The sequence below is a fragment of the Accipiter gentilis genome, chromosome 9 (assembly GCF_929443795.1).
Source record: "Accipiter gentilis chromosome 9, bAccGen1.1, whole genome shotgun sequence".
Taxonomy (NCBI): domain Eukaryota; kingdom Metazoa; phylum Chordata; class Aves; order Accipitriformes; family Accipitridae; genus Astur; species Astur gentilis.
The window spans coordinates 23331821-23350304 of NC_064888.1; the positions used below are offsets into that span (position 1 = coordinate 23331821).

The 18484-nt window shown below is 37.7% G+C and overlaps 1 protein-coding gene across 7 annotated transcripts in view; it reads left to right on the forward strand.

Annotated features, from left to right (window-relative positions):
- MAPK8 (mitogen-activated protein kinase 8) overlaps window positions 1-18484 on the forward strand; it is a 49890-nt gene that overhangs the window by 17619 nt on the left and 13787 nt on the right. For 6 of the 7 annotated variants that reach the window (XM_049810063.1, XM_049810066.1, XM_049810068.1 and 3 more), the window contains exons 2-6: window positions 7660-7826; window positions 10491-10620; window positions 11908-11966; window positions 12095-12233; window positions 17120-17285. In XM_049810063.1, coding sequence (XP_049666020.1) covers window positions 7705-7826; window positions 10491-10620; window positions 11908-11966; window positions 12095-12233; window positions 17120-17285 — 616 coding nt within the window. In that variant the 5' untranslated portion in view covers window positions 7660-7704. The remainder of the gene's footprint in view (window positions 1-7659; window positions 7827-10490; window positions 10621-11907; window positions 11967-12094; window positions 12234-17119; window positions 17286-18484) is intronic. The other variant, XM_049810067.1, reaches the window with a different exon arrangement.

An 18484-nucleotide genomic window follows, 5' to 3' on the forward strand; every position in this document is an offset into this window, starting at 1 on the left:
TGCTGCGCTGAAGGTGTAAATACTCAGATGTCTAGTTGAAAGCACATGGTTTTCCAATTAAAGTCTAATTGTGGATGCATAAACTTGCTGTGGTTAACTCAGGTGTACAACATTTAGGGCCCATGTGAGCTGGACAAATTCTTGTAATTGCCTGCTGTTTCAGCTAAACTTCTCTGAGTCCTCACGCAGCTGAGCCTGGATTGATGTTAAAAGCAAAATGTGAGATTGCCCAAATCCAGCCATAATGACATGGTGGGTACAGGTTTGATAACCTTGTCTGTACCATAAGCTCCACATAGCCATAATCCTTGACTGAGCCACGCTGGTGCCAGCTCTAGTTTGAACACATTAAGTTCATTTACAGTTTGGAAGTATGCTGTTTAGGGTTGAAGCTCTGTTACTTTGGAGGCCCCTTTATAGCACTGTCCAGTGGTATAGATCATGGGCATAAAAAGCATTAAATAAAATGGTGTCTGGAATGAGCATCAAGTCATCTCTCTCTGCCTTCTAAAGAAATCAGTTTACACACTCTGCAAAAGCAAGTTTACCAAATGTATTGCTATTGTTTATATGATTTTGCATTGCGAGTTTTTTGTTTTATCTATATCTAAGTCCATCTGGCCATTTCTAAGGTTTCTAATGTACCTGCAGTAGGACTTCTTAAGTGAAAGCTTTGTGAGCAAAGGATTAGCTCATCTCTTTCCCACCTCACCTTTCTATCCCCAAACCTTCTGTTTCTCCAATATATTTAGGCTGTAGTACAAAAATATTTTAATGTATGCTGTACATACATTGTCCTGCACCTGGATTAATAAATAGAATGCTTTCTGTATTAGAGACAAGGTTTGATATTAGTACTAAAATACAGCATTATGTTATCTTCCAGATACCTTGAAGTTTATATAGAACAGTCTTTTTGAGAAATGCTAATGTCCATGCCTTTCTTTAAACAGAAGTAAATGGCAGATGTTTGCGTATTTGTGTATAAACATTGCTATACATAGTTTCTTTCATTCTAAAATCTTACTGTTGTTTTAAATGTGCTTATTTTAAAGCTGGGTGAAGAAATTTGGTCAATCTTCATTATCAGTATTATTCACTTGTGGAGGAGGAGGAGAATGGGGTGTCAGTGAAACACTTTTATAAATGTCCATACTTCTTAAGGTTAGCCATAATATTTACTTTCATAGATATATGCTACTTGTCTTTTAAAGGAGCTACAAGTTCAACGCATCCATGTTCAAGCTTTTGCAACTTAAACTTTATCAGGCTATATAAAGGAAGTGATGAGTGGAAATTGTTGACCATCTTAAGTCTCCTGCAGGACTATTGAATTCTAGTTGCTTTTAGTGGAATCAGATTAAGACTTATGCACAGCCTTGGGGGTTCCCTAGGGGACTTTCACTGTATGGATATACATGGTTATGGTTATTTCCATTTCCAACATTTTTGTTGTGCTTCCTTGGGTAAATACTACTTATAGCAATCTGAAGAATTAGTAAGTTAATATGCCAAACCAAACCTTACCATTTTAGGGTTCAGATTTGGAATATCCTTATCTTGAGTAGTTGCAGGCTGCCACTAAAAGGTTGCCATGTATTGAAATGTGTATAGGCAAGGTATTTTCAAGGAAAAGCACAATAGTTGATGTGTGAAAGGAAACTGAAGTGTTCTGCAGGATTCTTCCCGTGCCAACAGTTTACAGTGTTCTAGCAAGTTGACAGTTAATGGGACAAATGTATTATTAGTTTCCTCATTAATAATAGAAATCTGGAGTCTGCATCCTGCCTTTCTTCCCATATGTGTTTCTGCAGAATTTCTAGAAAATGGAACAAAATGTCAGATTTCAGGCGGGCAAGTTTATCTCGTATAGCTTAATCATATTTTAATGAAAGACATTGCAGGCATACATTGTGTAAGAATCTTGAAACTCTGATGGTTTCTGAATTTAGACTTAGTTTAATATTTAAAGACTTAAGACTTTTAGTGTTGTGGATCTTTGAAGCTAGACTTCATAAGACTAGTCACCAGTAAATTAGCAGATAGGAAAAAATGAAGTCTTTGGCTTTCTTCTGGGAGCTGTATTTACAGAGCTGGGCAATACCAGGCACTTCTGAGGATGCTTTTGTGAGAGGTAAAGAGACAGGGAGCACAATGGGTTCTGAGCCAAGTGGGTGCAAAACATGGGGTGGAAGTAAACTTACTTGTAAAATGAGAGGCTTACACTTTCCACGGTTGATGGACAAAACTGTGTGGAAGTTATAAGAGACTTTGAGGCGATGGGCCCAGAGGAGATGGATGTCAGGGCTGGTTCAGGCTGAGGAAGCTGTAATGGCTGGATGAAATGCTGGAGAGTTGGAGGCGAGGGCAAAGAGTATGTAAGTTCTGAGACCTCTGTCATCTGTGCTGATCTGAGCACGTTACATCCAAGTGGCTTATTTACATCCCACAATAGCTTGGCATACAAAATGTGCAAGAAATGGCTTTTCTGAGAATTGACTCCATTTCTTCTCAAGCTGAATAAGTCAGTTTTATGCTAGAAGGGCATGCATTTAAAAATGAAGAGGTAGACTATACCTCTTGCTAACACAGTAGAGGCTGATAATTTTTGATGAACAGCACATGGGGCTGCAGAAAAAGGAATGATAATTTAGATGCAAGTGGAGATAGTCCTACTTCCTCACTCCAGGATACCTCTCCCTCCTTCCTCATTTATTCAACCCCTCTCTCTTGCTATCACTGTTTAACTGATGTCATTTCTCTATTCTATCCATCGGTGTGGGGTGCTTTGAATTCTTTCTCCGCTTCAGCCATTATTATAAGCCTATACTTCAATCTCCTGTGAAGCTTATGGGAACAAACCTCATGGATAATGGGAAAGGAACCAACTACTATGATTCTGGTTGCATGTGCTCGAGCATATGTTTAGCTACATGAAGATTTTTCAGGCTTGTTTCTAAGTCAGTTGGGCAACAGGCTAATGTATGTGTTCAGCTAATCTGTTTGGTATCTTCATCCTTCTCATGTCTTGAACTGTGCTAACTGTCAATAAATACTCTGAGGAATAGTAAACAAGAATATCCTAATCTAAAATAGACTTGTTTTTTGGGGGGGGGGGGGGGTGTGCACACTGGGATGCAAGACATTACATCTATTAGTCTTTTAAAAATATGACATTGAATTTGGAGTGGTGCTCCAGAGATGCTGTATGCAAATGTATATTGAAGTATGAAAACTTCCCAGTTGTATCTCAGTATTTGTTTTTCTTCTGTGTTTTGACTGCTTTTACTTGTGTTTTACACCTTGACTTGAAGTTTCTCAGGAGTTCTTTAAACTATTTTTTCAGAAAGCAGTCCCTTCCCTGAAAGAGTGCCTTACTGAAAGTGCAGAAGTAGTTTGGTTTTGATGTATGGAAGAGCAGGGCTGTCTGTTTTTACTCGTTTCCTCCTGTAAATAGTTCCCACGAAAGCAATCTTTGTACTGCAAAACCCATCTCCTCAGTCTTGCTCTTTACTCATTTCCTAGGACTTGGAAATATTGCCAAATAGTGGTCTGAGAAACTTTCAGTCTTCACAGTTTTGCAAGCCTAGTGATATATGTATGGGTCAAGGTAGCAGTGGGGTGTTTGAGACATGGTTCAGGTAGGTCAGATCTCTTACCCACAGCTATTATAAAGCACATCTGTTATAAGGAGGAGTTACTCAAGTTTCATGACTAAGGGGAAGCATTCACTGAAACTTTCTGGTAATTTATTTTGTAAAGAGTTAACAATGCATTGGCAACTAGAAGACTGAGGTTTTGCAACTGTCAGTAGAAAGGTACAGTGCATTGTAGGCTGTTCAGTATTATTCTCATGCAATGTATGGTGTGTTTTTTAACAACATTTTGAAGACTCCAGTAGCAGGGAAAACCTTTTAAATCGTAATCTGATAGTGCTTTTATAGAAAGTTATGGGTTTTTCCATTTTATTTCTTTATTCTTTACTAATTGGGGCTTTTGTTTGGTTTGTTTTTGTTTTTTTTAATATAAAATTCTAAGTGTCATGGCTGACATCAGTTGGTGAATTCTTCAACAGGGTAGAGGCACGTTTACCTATATTAGACTGTCACTGAATCATGAGCCTCAAATACTTAGCTCATTCTTTTTTAAGTAACCGATTATAATTAAACCATTGACAGCAGGAGTTTGTAATTTGTGTGGAATTAAAATAGGAATGTAATAATTCTTGGGACTAGAAACTTTAGCAGATTTGGGGTTTTTTTAATTTTCTAAATGTAACTCTTACATTGTATCACAATTCAGGGCATTTTATCTACAGTATTTTGCTTTAAGAATCTATGTTGGAATAGTTCCTCTTTCAAAAATTTTTTAATAGCTACTTAAATGGATTTAAAATATTTTAATTTTTGAATGTAAATTTTTTTTATTGTTGAGGTAGATGTTATAGATGTTTCCTTTATTTAGGCAGTCAAATGAAAGAAACTTTGTATCTAACTGATTTCAAGATAGGGGAACAAAACCATCACGTACTTACTCTGAGGCTTGAAAAAGCCTAGTTAGGTATATCTTCTTTGGATAAGCCTGATTTTTTTCTATGGGTATGGAAAGCCAGGTGAGGACACAGCTTTTTGAGAGAGGTGAGCTTGCTGTGCCTCGTGCACAGCAGAGAATGGAAGTGGCAAAACCAAAGAGTGTTGAAGGAGGGGAGACTCAGCCTAGAATGAGTGAGATGGTGGGCTGATGCCAGGCTGGGCTCCTGCATGTTGCAGTCCAGACCGAAGCTGTCTATCAGCCAAATATTTTGGCACCAATGCTCATGTATAGGCAAAACTATTCTTCGTGCTTTCTCTTTGGCCAGTGGATAGATTCCCCATCTTCCCTGGAGGCTTTGCTTTGGGAGATACCTTGCAGAATGCAGGGGCACAGACCATGAGAGCATAACGTTTCATGGTGATCTTCTCTATCCATGATACAATCACGGGCTAAAGTGAAAGACAGAATTTACATACCAAACCTTATCACAAAGTTGATTTTTTTTTTTTTTTTTTTAGGATCAGCATAGCTACTCTAATAGTCCAGAGTATGGGCTTTTCAATTATGAAGCTTAGACTTAGTGTACAAATGGTTTATTTTTTTTCAGTTATCTTTGGAGCAGAGAGGGGTAGACTGATTGGTTATAGGCAGTACCTAGGTGAATGCAAAGCTAATATAATCAGAAAGGAGTGAAAGCTGTATTACAGAACGATTACACACAGAATTCTTTTTTTTACCTTAGTAAAAATAAGCAAGGATTTCTTTTATGTGCTGATATGTGCTAAAGTACTACTATGAATTATAAAATTTTTAGTAAATACAAGTTTCCCAGTACGTATTGCCAAGCACATTTTACAGTATTGAACATGGAGCAAATGAAAAAGCTTTAAGGCAATAAAATTTGCTTGGTAATAATACCATGTACAGTATACATGTAAAATCTGTTAATATAAAGGAATTCTCTTCTGAGAGAATAGTTTCTCCAGATCCTTTTCTTAAACTGTACTTGCTTTGTTTCACCCTTTGATCCTATGAAGTTTACCAAATTGAAAGAAAATTCAATTAAACACTTAGCTTTGGCTCTTCAAAGTATTGACCTTTAAATGGGAAGGTGTCAACATTCATCTGAAGACCTTGCCTGGAAAGTAGCAGTCCTTCCTGCATTTGTTTCTGAGGAATTACCTAAAGTGAAGTATTAAACTTTCATTATCTTGATGCTGATACCAAACAGCAGAGCTCTATCTACTAAGCCGTTCTGGCTAATCCTACATTTTTCAATGTCACTACATCTTAATACAGTTTTAGTGGATAAACTCATTAGTCCTTTTTCTCAGCTGATGATGAACAGATGTAAGATTGTGTGAATTACTGTCTTCATTCTTTGTTTTCCGTTTTCAAATTTTTTTTGGCTGATTTCGTACCTTCCACAACAAATTTTCTCTCTCCTGTTTCGGGGAGGGGGTGTGTGCCATTATGTATTTTTTGGGCATCTTTATCCCAAAACTTTGTGTGAGTACATCTGTGAAGTAAGTGTCAAGAAAGAGGCAGTGTCCCAAGATGTAGTAATAAAAGGGATAGGGAAGAAAGAGCTGGGGATGGTGTCATGTATTGTGACGAAGTTGGGCTTTTCGTCTCCCTCCAGTAAGCCTACCTCCACCCCATAGAGCTACCATTTACAGTCTGGATCCCCAGCTTGTATACAGTTTTTCTTGTGCTAAGCAACAGTTCTTGTCCATTTATGACTCCCTTATAAACTGGCGAAGGAAGCCTTTAACAATACTGCTAATGCGCTGATACAAGTTCCTTTGGTATTTAGTTAAGTCTTTGTGACAGAAACTTATTTTTTTGACAGTGTTTTGGAAAAGGGGCTTGTTTATTAGACATCTCTTTTGAGATAAATGCCAATTAAGGCAGTGCGTTTTAAATTTGTAATATATAAATATCCATCCTTTTTAGAACTTCAGAGTGCTTTTTATTGCACCATTGTGGCTGGAATGAATACAGGTCAGCTAGTTGAAAGTGGAATTTGGTAAATTTACAGATTCTTAAAAAGAATTCTACTTGTACAACATTTGTGATTATTTGTGGAGGCTACATTTGCACTGTCTGCATTTTCAAAGCTCGTTTAAAATTTAACAAATGTATAGTGTCATGGTGTACAGAAGCTAAGAATCTGTTTGGGGCTGTCGAATAATGATATGGGAATGTATTCCTTAAGTTAGTAACAAAGGAGACAGCATGCTGTTGCTCTTGAAGAAATTAAGGAATTCCTTCTTCTAGTCAAACAGGAATTTGCACTACTAGGTATCTATTACAGCTACACCCAAAACCCATGTAAAGAGAAAATCAAAAGTGCACAGTTAACATCAAAGAAAAAGGAAATGATACAGTAAAAGCCACCATGCAGGTTTTTTTTTTCTCCTGTGGACGTGTGCATTGAGATGGCGCCTTTCTTTTTTTAATATGAGGGGGGGGTTTGGTGGAATATACAAACTCTTTTCCTATTCTTATTCTCGATTTCCATGATAATTACTTTTATTCATAGAAGCTAGTATGTGAGATCTCTGACAAGGCCAGTTTTCCTTTTCTCGCCTAGATTGACTGTATTTTTCCATATCAGTGACAGGTATTCCTAGCTGTTGTGACCAAGAGTACTTTGATGATTGCAATGTCTGGAAGACTTGTTGATGTTTTGTCACTCTTGTATTTACAGAGTCGTGCAACAACTTAGGTTGGAAGGGACCTCTGGAGAATGTCTGGTCCAAACCCTGCTCCCTTGCTGCATGTGTGTGTGTGAAGGGATGGCAGCACTCTTGGAGCTTTCTGGATGACATATAGCTTCCTGCCTTTTGATCTTCTCTCATTGCTGTTTTAAGATTTTTCCTACCATCCATTCATTTTTGTTTTTCCATTATTTTTTCCCTTCTAGAATCCTATCTTAGGAACATTCCTAAAAATAAAACATTTCAGACACATGCCATCTCATTCCTGTAGACATTAAAAATAGCATACATTTGCATATGGGTCTTACTTGGGAAGTGTCTTCTGTGTATCAAAGAATTTTGCCTTTTGTCAAATTACATACAGTTGTAAAATCTTAGTTTTTCAAATTTTATTTCTTTACAGGCCAGAAGTAAAATTTGGATGAAGCGATCTAACTAAGCTGCCGTCATGAGTAGAAGCAAGCGTGACAACAATTTCTACAGTGTTGAAATTGGAGACTCTACTTTCACTGTATTGAAACGGTATCAAAACTTAAAACCGATAGGATCAGGAGCACAAGGGATAGTATGGTAAAGTTTCTTTAAAATTTAAATGTACTTTTACGTTCCTTTAATAGAATTTTCTGAGTCCTTTAACTGGTTTATATTATTGAGTAGGAGTGTGGAGAACTACCTGTTACGTGCAAAACAGCAATAGTAATTGTTGGCTGTTTTTCCTCAGCCAGGGCTGTAGCTGTTGCTTTTTGACCCGTGTCCTTTCCTGCTTCTGAACTGATGCCCTTCTGTGCAAATTCATCCAGCTGTGCTGAGTCCCATAAATTAATGGAGGGAAAAAAACCTGGATAAAGAAACTAATCCTAATCCTAAGCCACACTGTTTACAGTGAAACAAAAGCCAGAAATACTCTATATAATATTTGCTGCTTGTAAATGCTTTTACTTCTTGAAATGGTTTGTTGGGGGCCTGTTCTACTTAGTTTCATAATCTAAGTAGTCTTGATACTGGTTAGTGAGCATTTGTGGTGCTGACTCTCATTGTAATGTAAATACCTGATGCAGTTTAGGAAAATGACTTGAAAATATTTCTTTGAATAAGAGCTCTGCTGTGTGGACTGAAGATTGTCTGAACGATTTAAGATTGGTGGCAACTAGCAGCTTGTAGGCACTGTTTCCTGTGCAGTGATGCTGTCCCAAAGATAAATACGCTTCCTGCGAGTTTTTTGAATGTTCAAGAGAAGGATGTAGATAGCACAGGAATTTGCAGGTTTTCCAATTTATTGTTACTCTTAAGAGGCTAACCAGGGGCATAAAAATACAAAAGAAACATCAAGGAAGAGAAAGGTAGGGAAAAGCATAATCTTCTCAAGTACTTTTCCCTGTAACCTCTTTACTACCTTGCTCTTGTCTTGATCAGTGTTTAGAGAATGTGTGGTATGGGTCTGGGTTTGTTTCATATTTGTGTTTTAGCTGGGTTAGTAATAAAAAAGTGTGCGTAGTGCAAATGAAATCTTGAAGGCCAGTACTCTAGAAAGAGTTGTTTTTGAAACGGTAACGTCTGGAATTAAGATTATTTGGTCTGTAAGTAGCAGCAGCAGAAAAACTAATCTGAATTTTGTTTGCATGAGTGTTAATATAATGAGGACAGACAGTTGTTTGACTAGAGTTTGTTTACGTGCTACACAAATGCCTGCAAAAGCTTTAGATGTTATTATTGTCCTTCTGATTTCCACTCATATGTTACTGCCCGTTTTCCAAATTTACTGCCCCTTCTAGAGCTGAAATCAAAAAACTGACCATGTAATTACTCTAGTGTCATTCTGTAATTGCTGCTAGTGGTAATTGAAACCTTTTTAGTTAAACTGCTCTGGTTACCCTGAGGAGGACTGGAGTGCTCATATGGTTAAATCTTGCCCATGTCTGGAGGAGGTGGGGTGTAATTCCTGTGATTTGAGTTGGGGTTTGGGGTTTTTTTTGTTGTTGTTGTTGTTTTGGTTTTGTTTTGTTTTTTAAAAACCTGATCCAACTTGATTTGGAGGAATATTAAGTAGATGGCCTAAAGGCTCAACCGTATCTCTTACTGCAACAGACTCTAAGGCTACCATTATGTACTGGGGATGCCGAAGTTTAAATACTGGTACAGGAGTCCCAAGTTGGCAGTCTTGCTTGGCCACCTCTTTGCTGCTCTTTCATAAGATATTCCTTATCTTGGGAGTAGGTGGGGGAAATTCCAGATAGTTGAAAGTGTAAAGCAAGGAAAGTTACCAGTAGATGATGTTCCCATTTTTTCTTTCTTCGATAGTGACTAGAGGTTTTAATGACGTAAAAAAAAATTAATCGTTCAAGCCTATATACTATGCAGACAACATGCTTTTTAAAGTAGCTAGTTGGATTTAGTAGGTGCTGACCATTTACTGGCAGATGTTCTTAATTAGGTTTGTGTACCATTCTTGATAAGAGACAAGAAAACAGTATTTTCCATGCTGAGGCTTTCTTAGTAACTGATAAATGTTTCCTAAGTCTGCATGGTAGTCAGCTATTGTATTACCTCTTACAGGAAAAAAAATCTGTGCCTTCCTGTCATGGAAATGTGATATGGGAGTTGTCCCCAGTAACGGTCTTCATCAGTTAAACAGCCTGTGTCACTGAATCATATGACAATCTTGGCATTAGCGTGCAACAAAATGTTATTCTTTCTTTTTACCAAGTAAAAGCCAGTGACATCAAGTTGTTAAAGCTTTCCTAACTTTTTTTTTCATTTTATCTTGACACTGATGTTCTCATTGTCATGAGGATATTAAGCAACTGATACGTGAAAGCATGGGACCTTTATATAACCTACTTTTGCTCTCTCCTCCCTACCTTTCAGTGTGAAGATTTTACATAAAATTGATACGCTTTTTATGTTTGAAGTGTTTTGGATCTTTTTAGGCAGTCTGTTCTTGAGTGCCAATGAATGGCAAGAAGTCAGTATCTTTAGTGAGACACTTTAGGAAGCAGAGATCCTGCATTATTTTGTGGAGATTGTCATGTGTTAATACTTTGAAGCTGGGAAACATATTAAATTTTGAATCGCTCGGCATACCAGAGCATTTTGCTATTACACTCCCTAAAGCTGAATAGTACTGGAAATTTGGTTTATCTGCAAACATAATACAAGGTATTTGGAAAAGGTGGCAACTGCCACAGATTAAAGGACCTTGACACTGAGATGTAATAATGTTATTTTTAATTACAGTGCCGCTTATGATGCCATCCTTGAACGAAATGTTGCAATCAAGAAGTTAAGCCGACCGTTTCAGAACCAAACCCATGCTAAAAGAGCCTACAGAGAGCTTGTTCTTATGAAGTGCGTTAATCACAAAAATGTGAGTGCAGTGTCCTGCTTTAAATGTTAAAGAAATAACTAGAAGGTTATTCTTTTTTAAAGTCTTAAAAGTGACTTCAGAGGATGGCATCCTTTGTAGATTATAAAGATTTTCATTGCATGGTTGTATCTCTGTGATAAGTACAGAAGGATCTTTCAGAAGAGCTATTATTGACTAGTTTTAATACCTGCCCAATCTTTAAATGCCCCTTTCAAACTCAGGAAGGGAGTTGGTGTTACATTGCTATGTTTTACAAGCAGCTGGCAAATAAAAATGCCACGAGTGGTAAGTGCATCCTTGTTTCTGTTGCTACTGCTAGACAAAGAGGAGAAAAAAGGCTGGGGGTTTTTTGTGGTTTTTTTTTTCCTTCTCCTGGTGCATGAATGAGTTAGGAATCTTGTGTTGTGACAACAGGAACTGTCTGATGCTTAAGAAGCTGTGGAGTAGACCAGACCACAGAAATGGGGAGAGAATAAGTGATAAATTTATCAGCATTGAACTACAGAAGACTGGTATTGGCCATTTTCTTCCTTCAGAGACAGCTTTGTGCAGTCTTCCTCACTTTCCCTCTTAATCCCCCTTCAGCAAGATAAAATTCCCCCTGGCTGCTAGGGAAGAAGGGAACCATAGAAGACTTACTCTGTCTTTTAGCTACTTGGGAAAATTTTGTATTTTTTCTAAGACAGAGATGGTTTATCTGTGGAGTCTCTGAAGGATGTTTTACCTAAGCATAATTTGTATGATGATAAACTATTGCAAGCATGCCTGACTCTTGATGAGTAGTAGCTTGACCTATTTCTGCACATCCCATCTATTCTTAGCAACTGGGAAATGTCCTAAAGCAGCTCCAAGAATCTGTTTTTCTCTTTGGGCAGAATTGTTGCTTTACCTCTGTCAATGGCAAAGTGGTATCTCTTAGGTAGTCTTTGTCAGTTTTTAATTTTATTTTTCCTCATATGCAATAAAAGTCTTACCAGTTCTCTTCAAACTGAAAGTAGGAGGCAGGGGAAGACTGATTAACTGCCTTAGGTTTTAGGCTTTGAATATTATCTTGTTAATGCACACAGTGTGTCTTTAGATTATGTGATTTGTGGAGGAAAAATACTACTCCTAATATCATTAGCATCTGTTACATTATGTTAGGCCTGGTTGAGCCACTGAGCATCTTGAGCTTCAATGTGCACCAGGAGGTTTGCATCAGAATACTGGGCATTGGTTTTGAAATGTTGACTTTGCAACTTTGCTATTGCTGTGGTGCAATTATACTTCCTCTCCCCCTTCCTACAGATAATCGGCCTACTGAATGTGTTCACACCACAAAAATCCCTGGAAGAATTTCAAGATGTGTAAGTCTGATTTGAACTAAAGCTGAAAATTAATTTCAAAAATACTCACACAGAAAGATGAACAAGGGAAAGAATACAATAAAATGGCAGTATTATCTGATTATTATTCTTTTTTTTTTCCACATAAGCTACATAGTGATGGAGCTTATGGATGCAAATCTCTGCCAAGTGATTCAGATGGAGCTAGACCATGAACGAATGTCCTATCTTCTTTATCAAATGCTGTGTGGTATCAAACATCTTCATTCAGCTGGAATTATACATAGGGTAAGTGAACTTCACTGTGTATATTTTGCATTGCACCTGGTTTTGCCTTGAGTATTTAAAAGACACAAAAAATTCAGAAATAGGAGCACAAAGGGTCATTCATAGCCTCTGTCCCACAGGTAGAGAGAGAAAGCTGAAAGGAAATCACCACACTTACCTTTTCCCACTGTAATTCTGGAATGAATCTTTTCAATATTTGAATGATTTCATAATAATCTGCACAGACCAAATAAAGATTTCTGCAGTGAGCTACATTACCTCCTCTAATTCTATTAATATTCTACTTTAGTAGTCATGACAGGAAAGAATATCTGAAAGTGCCTCTGCCTTTATTGTTTTGGTAACCAAACCTGAAATCGCATCTTTTGAAAGAACTGCCCATTTTATTTCTGCTCTTTTACTAGAAGAGTAATGAATAAATACCTGAAGCCTCCAGATAAACAGATGATGATAAAGACCTGCAAGTGGAACTTTCATACACCTGTGTGTCACAAAGCATTCACTCAGACTGCCCACAGGCAAAACTGACTACTGCTTTTTAAATGGCATGTGTGTTGCAGTCTAGTCAAGAAATTCAGAATTTAAGGTTGCCTGTTCAAGTTGAACATAACATATGTATATTTGTATGTAGCGTAAAGATTGCTTGAGATTGTCTAGTTGTAACTTTTCAGATATAATCTCTGCTATTTTGGGAAATTGTAAGCTTGTACAGTGCTACATTTTTCATTGTAATTTTTTTTAGAGAGTTTTAAAAGTTTTCATTTCTGAAATGATGCAGAAGGTATGATTATTCATGTGTGATACTTTCAGTCATTAGTACATAGTCTTCCTTACGGATGATGTACCCAGCAAAACAAATCACGAATGGCAATTCTGAGTGCTATGGCAGGAATTTCTATGTTAGGATGCTTGTCCAGTTCAGTAATCCACCTCATAGTGACTGGGGTGTTGAATGGCCTGCAAGCTGGATCTGGCAATATGACACTCCTGTTCAGTATGCTGGGGTTTTTTCCCTCAAGGGAACTGGGACAATTGTTTGACTAGAGAATAGGTTTGAATGGCCAAACACTGCTTCCTTTTGGTCAGCTAGTTCTAGTACTCCTCAGCTGTGTCATTCCAGTGGGGAGCTCAGGGAGGGAAGGTGAAGGCTTCCTTCTTGCATGCAGTTTGCCCTGAACTGCTGTGTTTGAAAGAGATGGGTCAGGGAAGATAGGCAGAAGCATGGCCTGCAACCAGACCTTGCACCCTGTGCTTCTTGGTCTGTATGGGGGCACTGAGACAGGTCGAGGGACTTCTTGTGTTATTCTGGGAATGCTAGGCAAAACTAGGTTACTTCACTTACCACAGTCGTGGTATTACATTGCATATGACTGATATTATGCAGCCATTTGTGTCCTAATGCATGCACCTGTGGGATTGAAATAATGGTTTTGTATGCAGCTTCACATTTTCCGGTCTTTTCAGTACTTAGGTATGCAAGTTTAATGCTGTGGGTTTTCCTAGGTCTTTTATATTTTTGGAAAAGTGTATATTGTATGGATGTGCTAGAGTAGGTAATGTAAAAGCATTTCATTCTGTGGATGTCAGCACAGGCAGAAGGGAGCTTCTAAAACTTCACTTGCTTTAAGGGTGGTTTGTACTCCTATAAAGCAGGCATCAAACAGTTGAGCCCGTAGAAGTGATGGATAAATGTAAACATTCATACATTTATAGAAAAAAAGTAACTACTTGGATAGTTGTTGGGCAGGAGTAAAGACAGCTTTGAGGATAGAATTCCTGCCTCTGTAAATATGGTGAAGTCTTTGAAATGCTTCATATTGTGCAGTAATATTAAGTACAGGGATAACCTATTCCAAAGAGACTATAGATACAATTGCTATGTAAATAGTAACATATGTATGCATGAATGCTTTTGAAGGACATGGGCAGATGCATTTCACTTGCATGTCTTCATGGTAGATTTCCAGCTGACAGCTTCTCAGACCTTGTTAGAAGATTAAGTGTGTTCAGGCAAAACATTTGCATTACCTACCTGCTGCATGCATTATGCCTTTATATTTCAAGGTGTAAAGTATCAAAATCCTGTTTCTCTGTGGAACAAGTTAAACAAAATCTCAGAAGACAAGGATGGCATGCTTGAAAAGGGACTTATTTCATATAGACCATGTGGCTACAATAGTAACTGTTCTGGGCTTTCAGCACCATTGTCCTTAATGTCTAAAGCTAATTATTTTGTTGAAATTAGTTACTCCTTAAATATAGTCTGCATGACTGTGGCTGCCTGTGAAGCATTCACACTATGAATCTAGTGTACTTCTTTAGTGTCCTCTAGAGCTTTAAGCTTTTTTTGGTGTTGGTAGTTTAACATGGTTTTTAACCAAGTTCTTCAGCTTCTAACACAGCTGCGATAATGTCAGCATCTCAGTAACTTTTTCAAAGCTTGCTGAATGACTGAAATTACAATGTGCCTGTAGCACTGGATACTAGCTGCCATAGAAATAAGTGGGTTTTTCATAGCAAACTAGAGGCACAGAACAAGGCAGAGATCAAACACACAGAGTTTCAGACAATTTCACCTGGAAGCTGTAGAGTGCATGCTTAGCTGCCACATCAGTGAATAAAGATTTGATCCTGGTAAAGAACTGACTATAGCTTTACACAGGCTCTAACAGATGTTGGCAAATGAACATTACTGTGCTCAAAGCATTTTGCAGAAATGGAGTTTGCAGCAAGTGTAGAAGTACACATACATTTATATTTCACAATCACATATTCATTTATATTTCACAGTCTGAGGAGGATGAACGATCAGTGTTGCAGAGTTGTGCCTCACTGACTTGCTGAAGGACACAAAGTGTCTCATTAGTCTTGCATGGAGGTTATGAAACATTGTATTCTGCCTGATTTTGAGCACTTAACAAAGTTGCCTAATTATGGAAGCCCATCACACAAATCTTTCTTTAGAAAGGGAAAAGCCCATAGAAGCCATGAATTATCCTCCAGAGATGCCCTTCTCTTCCTGTCTGGTTAATGGAGAGACAGCCATGAATAATCTCTGATTTTTAGGCATTGACACTTTACATTTTTAAGGCTAGGTGAGATATCTTCTGCTATAGGTTCTGAATATATAGAGTCTAACTACCTTGATCACTCTTATAGGAGCTTTTGAGTCCTTTAATGTTTATGTTTATTTAATACATAACAGGTATTGGTTCTGCATAAATTTCAATGCAGTGTAAGTCAACTCTTGCCTCCATCATTTTGAAGGACAGTTCTGTATTCCAAATTACAACACATTCCTAGGCTTCATGACAACTACATGACATTCAGAAATTAAGGATGGACAGTACTTTGTAAGCTTTTGCTTTTTGTCCTCGTAGTGATTTTTCTCTTGCAAAGGGAGGATCTCTTAACATTTTCAGTGTTAATCCTGCAGCTTTGTGGAGGATGAGTATAGTTAATACTATGAGCATGCACCTGGGATTCTGCAATGAACATCCTCCAAATAATAGAAGTGAGCAAAAATAAAGCTGATAATGAACAGGATTGTAGCAGAATCTGAAACATGCATATTAAATAGCTGGAATGCCTTATAATACTTGAATTCATTCATGGCATTTGAGAATCTTTTAAGCCAAAGTTGTCTGCGTAGTCTTTGTGTGTGTGATTTGGAAGTGCATGTGTGAATATGTTAAGTATGAAGACTTTTAATTACCCATTAAAATTCTGTTGTTCTGGAACTGGTTTTTGTGGTTTCCTCTCTGTCTTTAAGGCAGCTTTCTTAGCTTTCTGAAGAGTTTCCTGAAAGCCATACAAGTACTAATGAAAACTACATATATCTTGCAGATAGCCACTTTTAAGTCTTTATGAAACAGTGAAAGATAGGGCTACTTATCAAATGCCTGCAGCTCCAGTGCTGGCATCTTCTGCCACATATCAGGTTTTTCTCTCGTCTTAGTAGATTGTAGGCAGAAAGGATCCAAGCCTTATCTATGTCAGCCTGTCTGCTATGAATCATTTTATGATGGCAAAGTTATACTGAAGTTACTCTGTTTGTAATATTTGCTCTGTGACATTCAGAGGTGTGTAAGATCCTCCTGAGATAATGACCAAGTATGCCTGTGTAGTGTCCGTATAGATGTTGTAAAGCCAGTACTGCCAATGTGGTTTTAGGGTTCGAGTGAAGAGAATACAGTTGCCATATTTCTAAGATGATCTGAAGCTGTATCAGAGCATTTTTCACTCCAATTTAATGATTATGTTAATTTCTGGCAGTTTTTAAGTGGTGCCCACTTGGGTTTGGTCGCCAAAATCAGTATAAAACCAAATCCAAATGGGAAACTAAATCTGTGTGAGCAAGGGGATTTCTTTCCTTCCTGTTCAGGGAAACATCTGCATTGGTTCAAAAGAGGTAATGCACCCTCAACTAGCAAAGAAATCTTTTACTTTTTACATTCATATTATAATTTTAATAATTCTTGTATCAAGGTGATTATTGCATCAAATTATTTCAGCAATTGTCATGTTACTTGTGTTCTGCATCATAGTAATAACCATTGTTCCAGTGAGTAGTTTCTAGACCTTTCCTCAGAGCTAACATTTCTTACTAACCTCAATTTATTTCAGACATTGCTATCATATCTTGTAACACTGGTTGTGTTTTCCTTCTTTAATTGCTATATAAATCTGTGAGCACAATAAGGAAATTAATTCTGTAGTCTGCTGAATGCACATGAATTAATGCAAGGGGAAAAGAAACTGCAGTTATAGCCATAACTTAGTTGTATATGTGGGGATTAATGTTAGCAGTATTCTCTTTTAAAAATGTGAACCACAGAGTACTTTGTGCTTGTCTTAGCAGTCATATATGATGTTTCTTTTTAAAGGATTTAAAGCCCAGTAATATAGTAGTAAAATCAGACTGCACTTTGAAGATTCTTGACTTTGGACTGGCCAGAACTGCAGGAACTAGTTTTATGATGACGCCTTATGTAGTGACTCGTTACTACAGAGCACCAGAGGTCATCCTAGGGATGGGATACAAAGAAAACGGTCAGCAAATATAGTCTTTCTTTGGCATAGCTTTATTTTTTTTTGTTTGGCACACCACATTTTACGTGTTAATGGTTTTTTTCAAGCTGTAAAAATTTTATAAATTAGCCTTGTGACCAAAATGTAGATTCTGGATACGCCAATTTGTTTGTTCAACTCAACCCATTAGAAATGTTTGCATTTAATAGGAGAAGAAATTGGGGGCCTCGTTTGTTTAAAAATTTAAATAACTTGCTTGGTAGATTAAGTTTCATTCCAGAAGAACTGAAAATATGTTTTCTTAATATGTGGTATGTACCTTGATATACCTTCACCTGACTTTATTCCTGATGAGGATGTAAATTGTAATTCATCAGTAAATGTGTGTCCTAAATTTAATATTTAAATAACTATTCAATATAGCCTTTCGGGTTGCAGGGAACTTAAAGGCTGCTGAGGAACAAACAAGCTAGAACTACCTACCATGGCATTACTTTTTATTAAAACCAGCCTATTTTAAACCTGTCACACTAAGTTCTTAATTAATGTTGCTGAAGAAAAATTCAGCAATATACTTGAGACGAGAATGCAGAGAGTACTGTCAGGAAGCATCACAGATTCTTTGAGGTTCATGACGAATTCTAAGGAAATTTGTTTACTTTGTCCCTCTGCTTGCATACGTTTCCCTTCTTTTATATTTGCTCTGTGGCCATTCCCTCAGTATCTTCTACAAGAAGAAAAGGAAAGGATACAGCATTTGTAGGAAACACAATGAAGTACATTGCATCTTCTGAATGAAACAGCTAGTATCCTTTAGGAAAGCACAGTAACATGTCATTCCTGAAATTCATTGTAGAGGCCCCAATTCTGCTGCCATTTCATTGATCCGCTGTCGCAGTGGTCAGTTCAGCTCACTTGGTGTTTCCACTTCAGGCAGGCACAATGCACAGAGGTCACCGTTTGCTGAAGATGTTTTGAACCCTCTATTGATTAGTCCTCCAGTAAGGCCCATGAGATGCTGTGATTCTTGAGGCTTTGGTAGCTGTCTCCTGGTGGCGTGAGGCATGGCTTCTCAGGTTACTGACACAACTGGGGCTTGCTCTGCTTTTCAGGGTTCTTAGTATAGTCTGCAAACTTGCCTGGCAACTGCATACCATTACAGCAAGTGACTTCAGGTTCTGTGAAGGTAGGAACTCAAGAGAGTTGATTTTGTTGTCGTT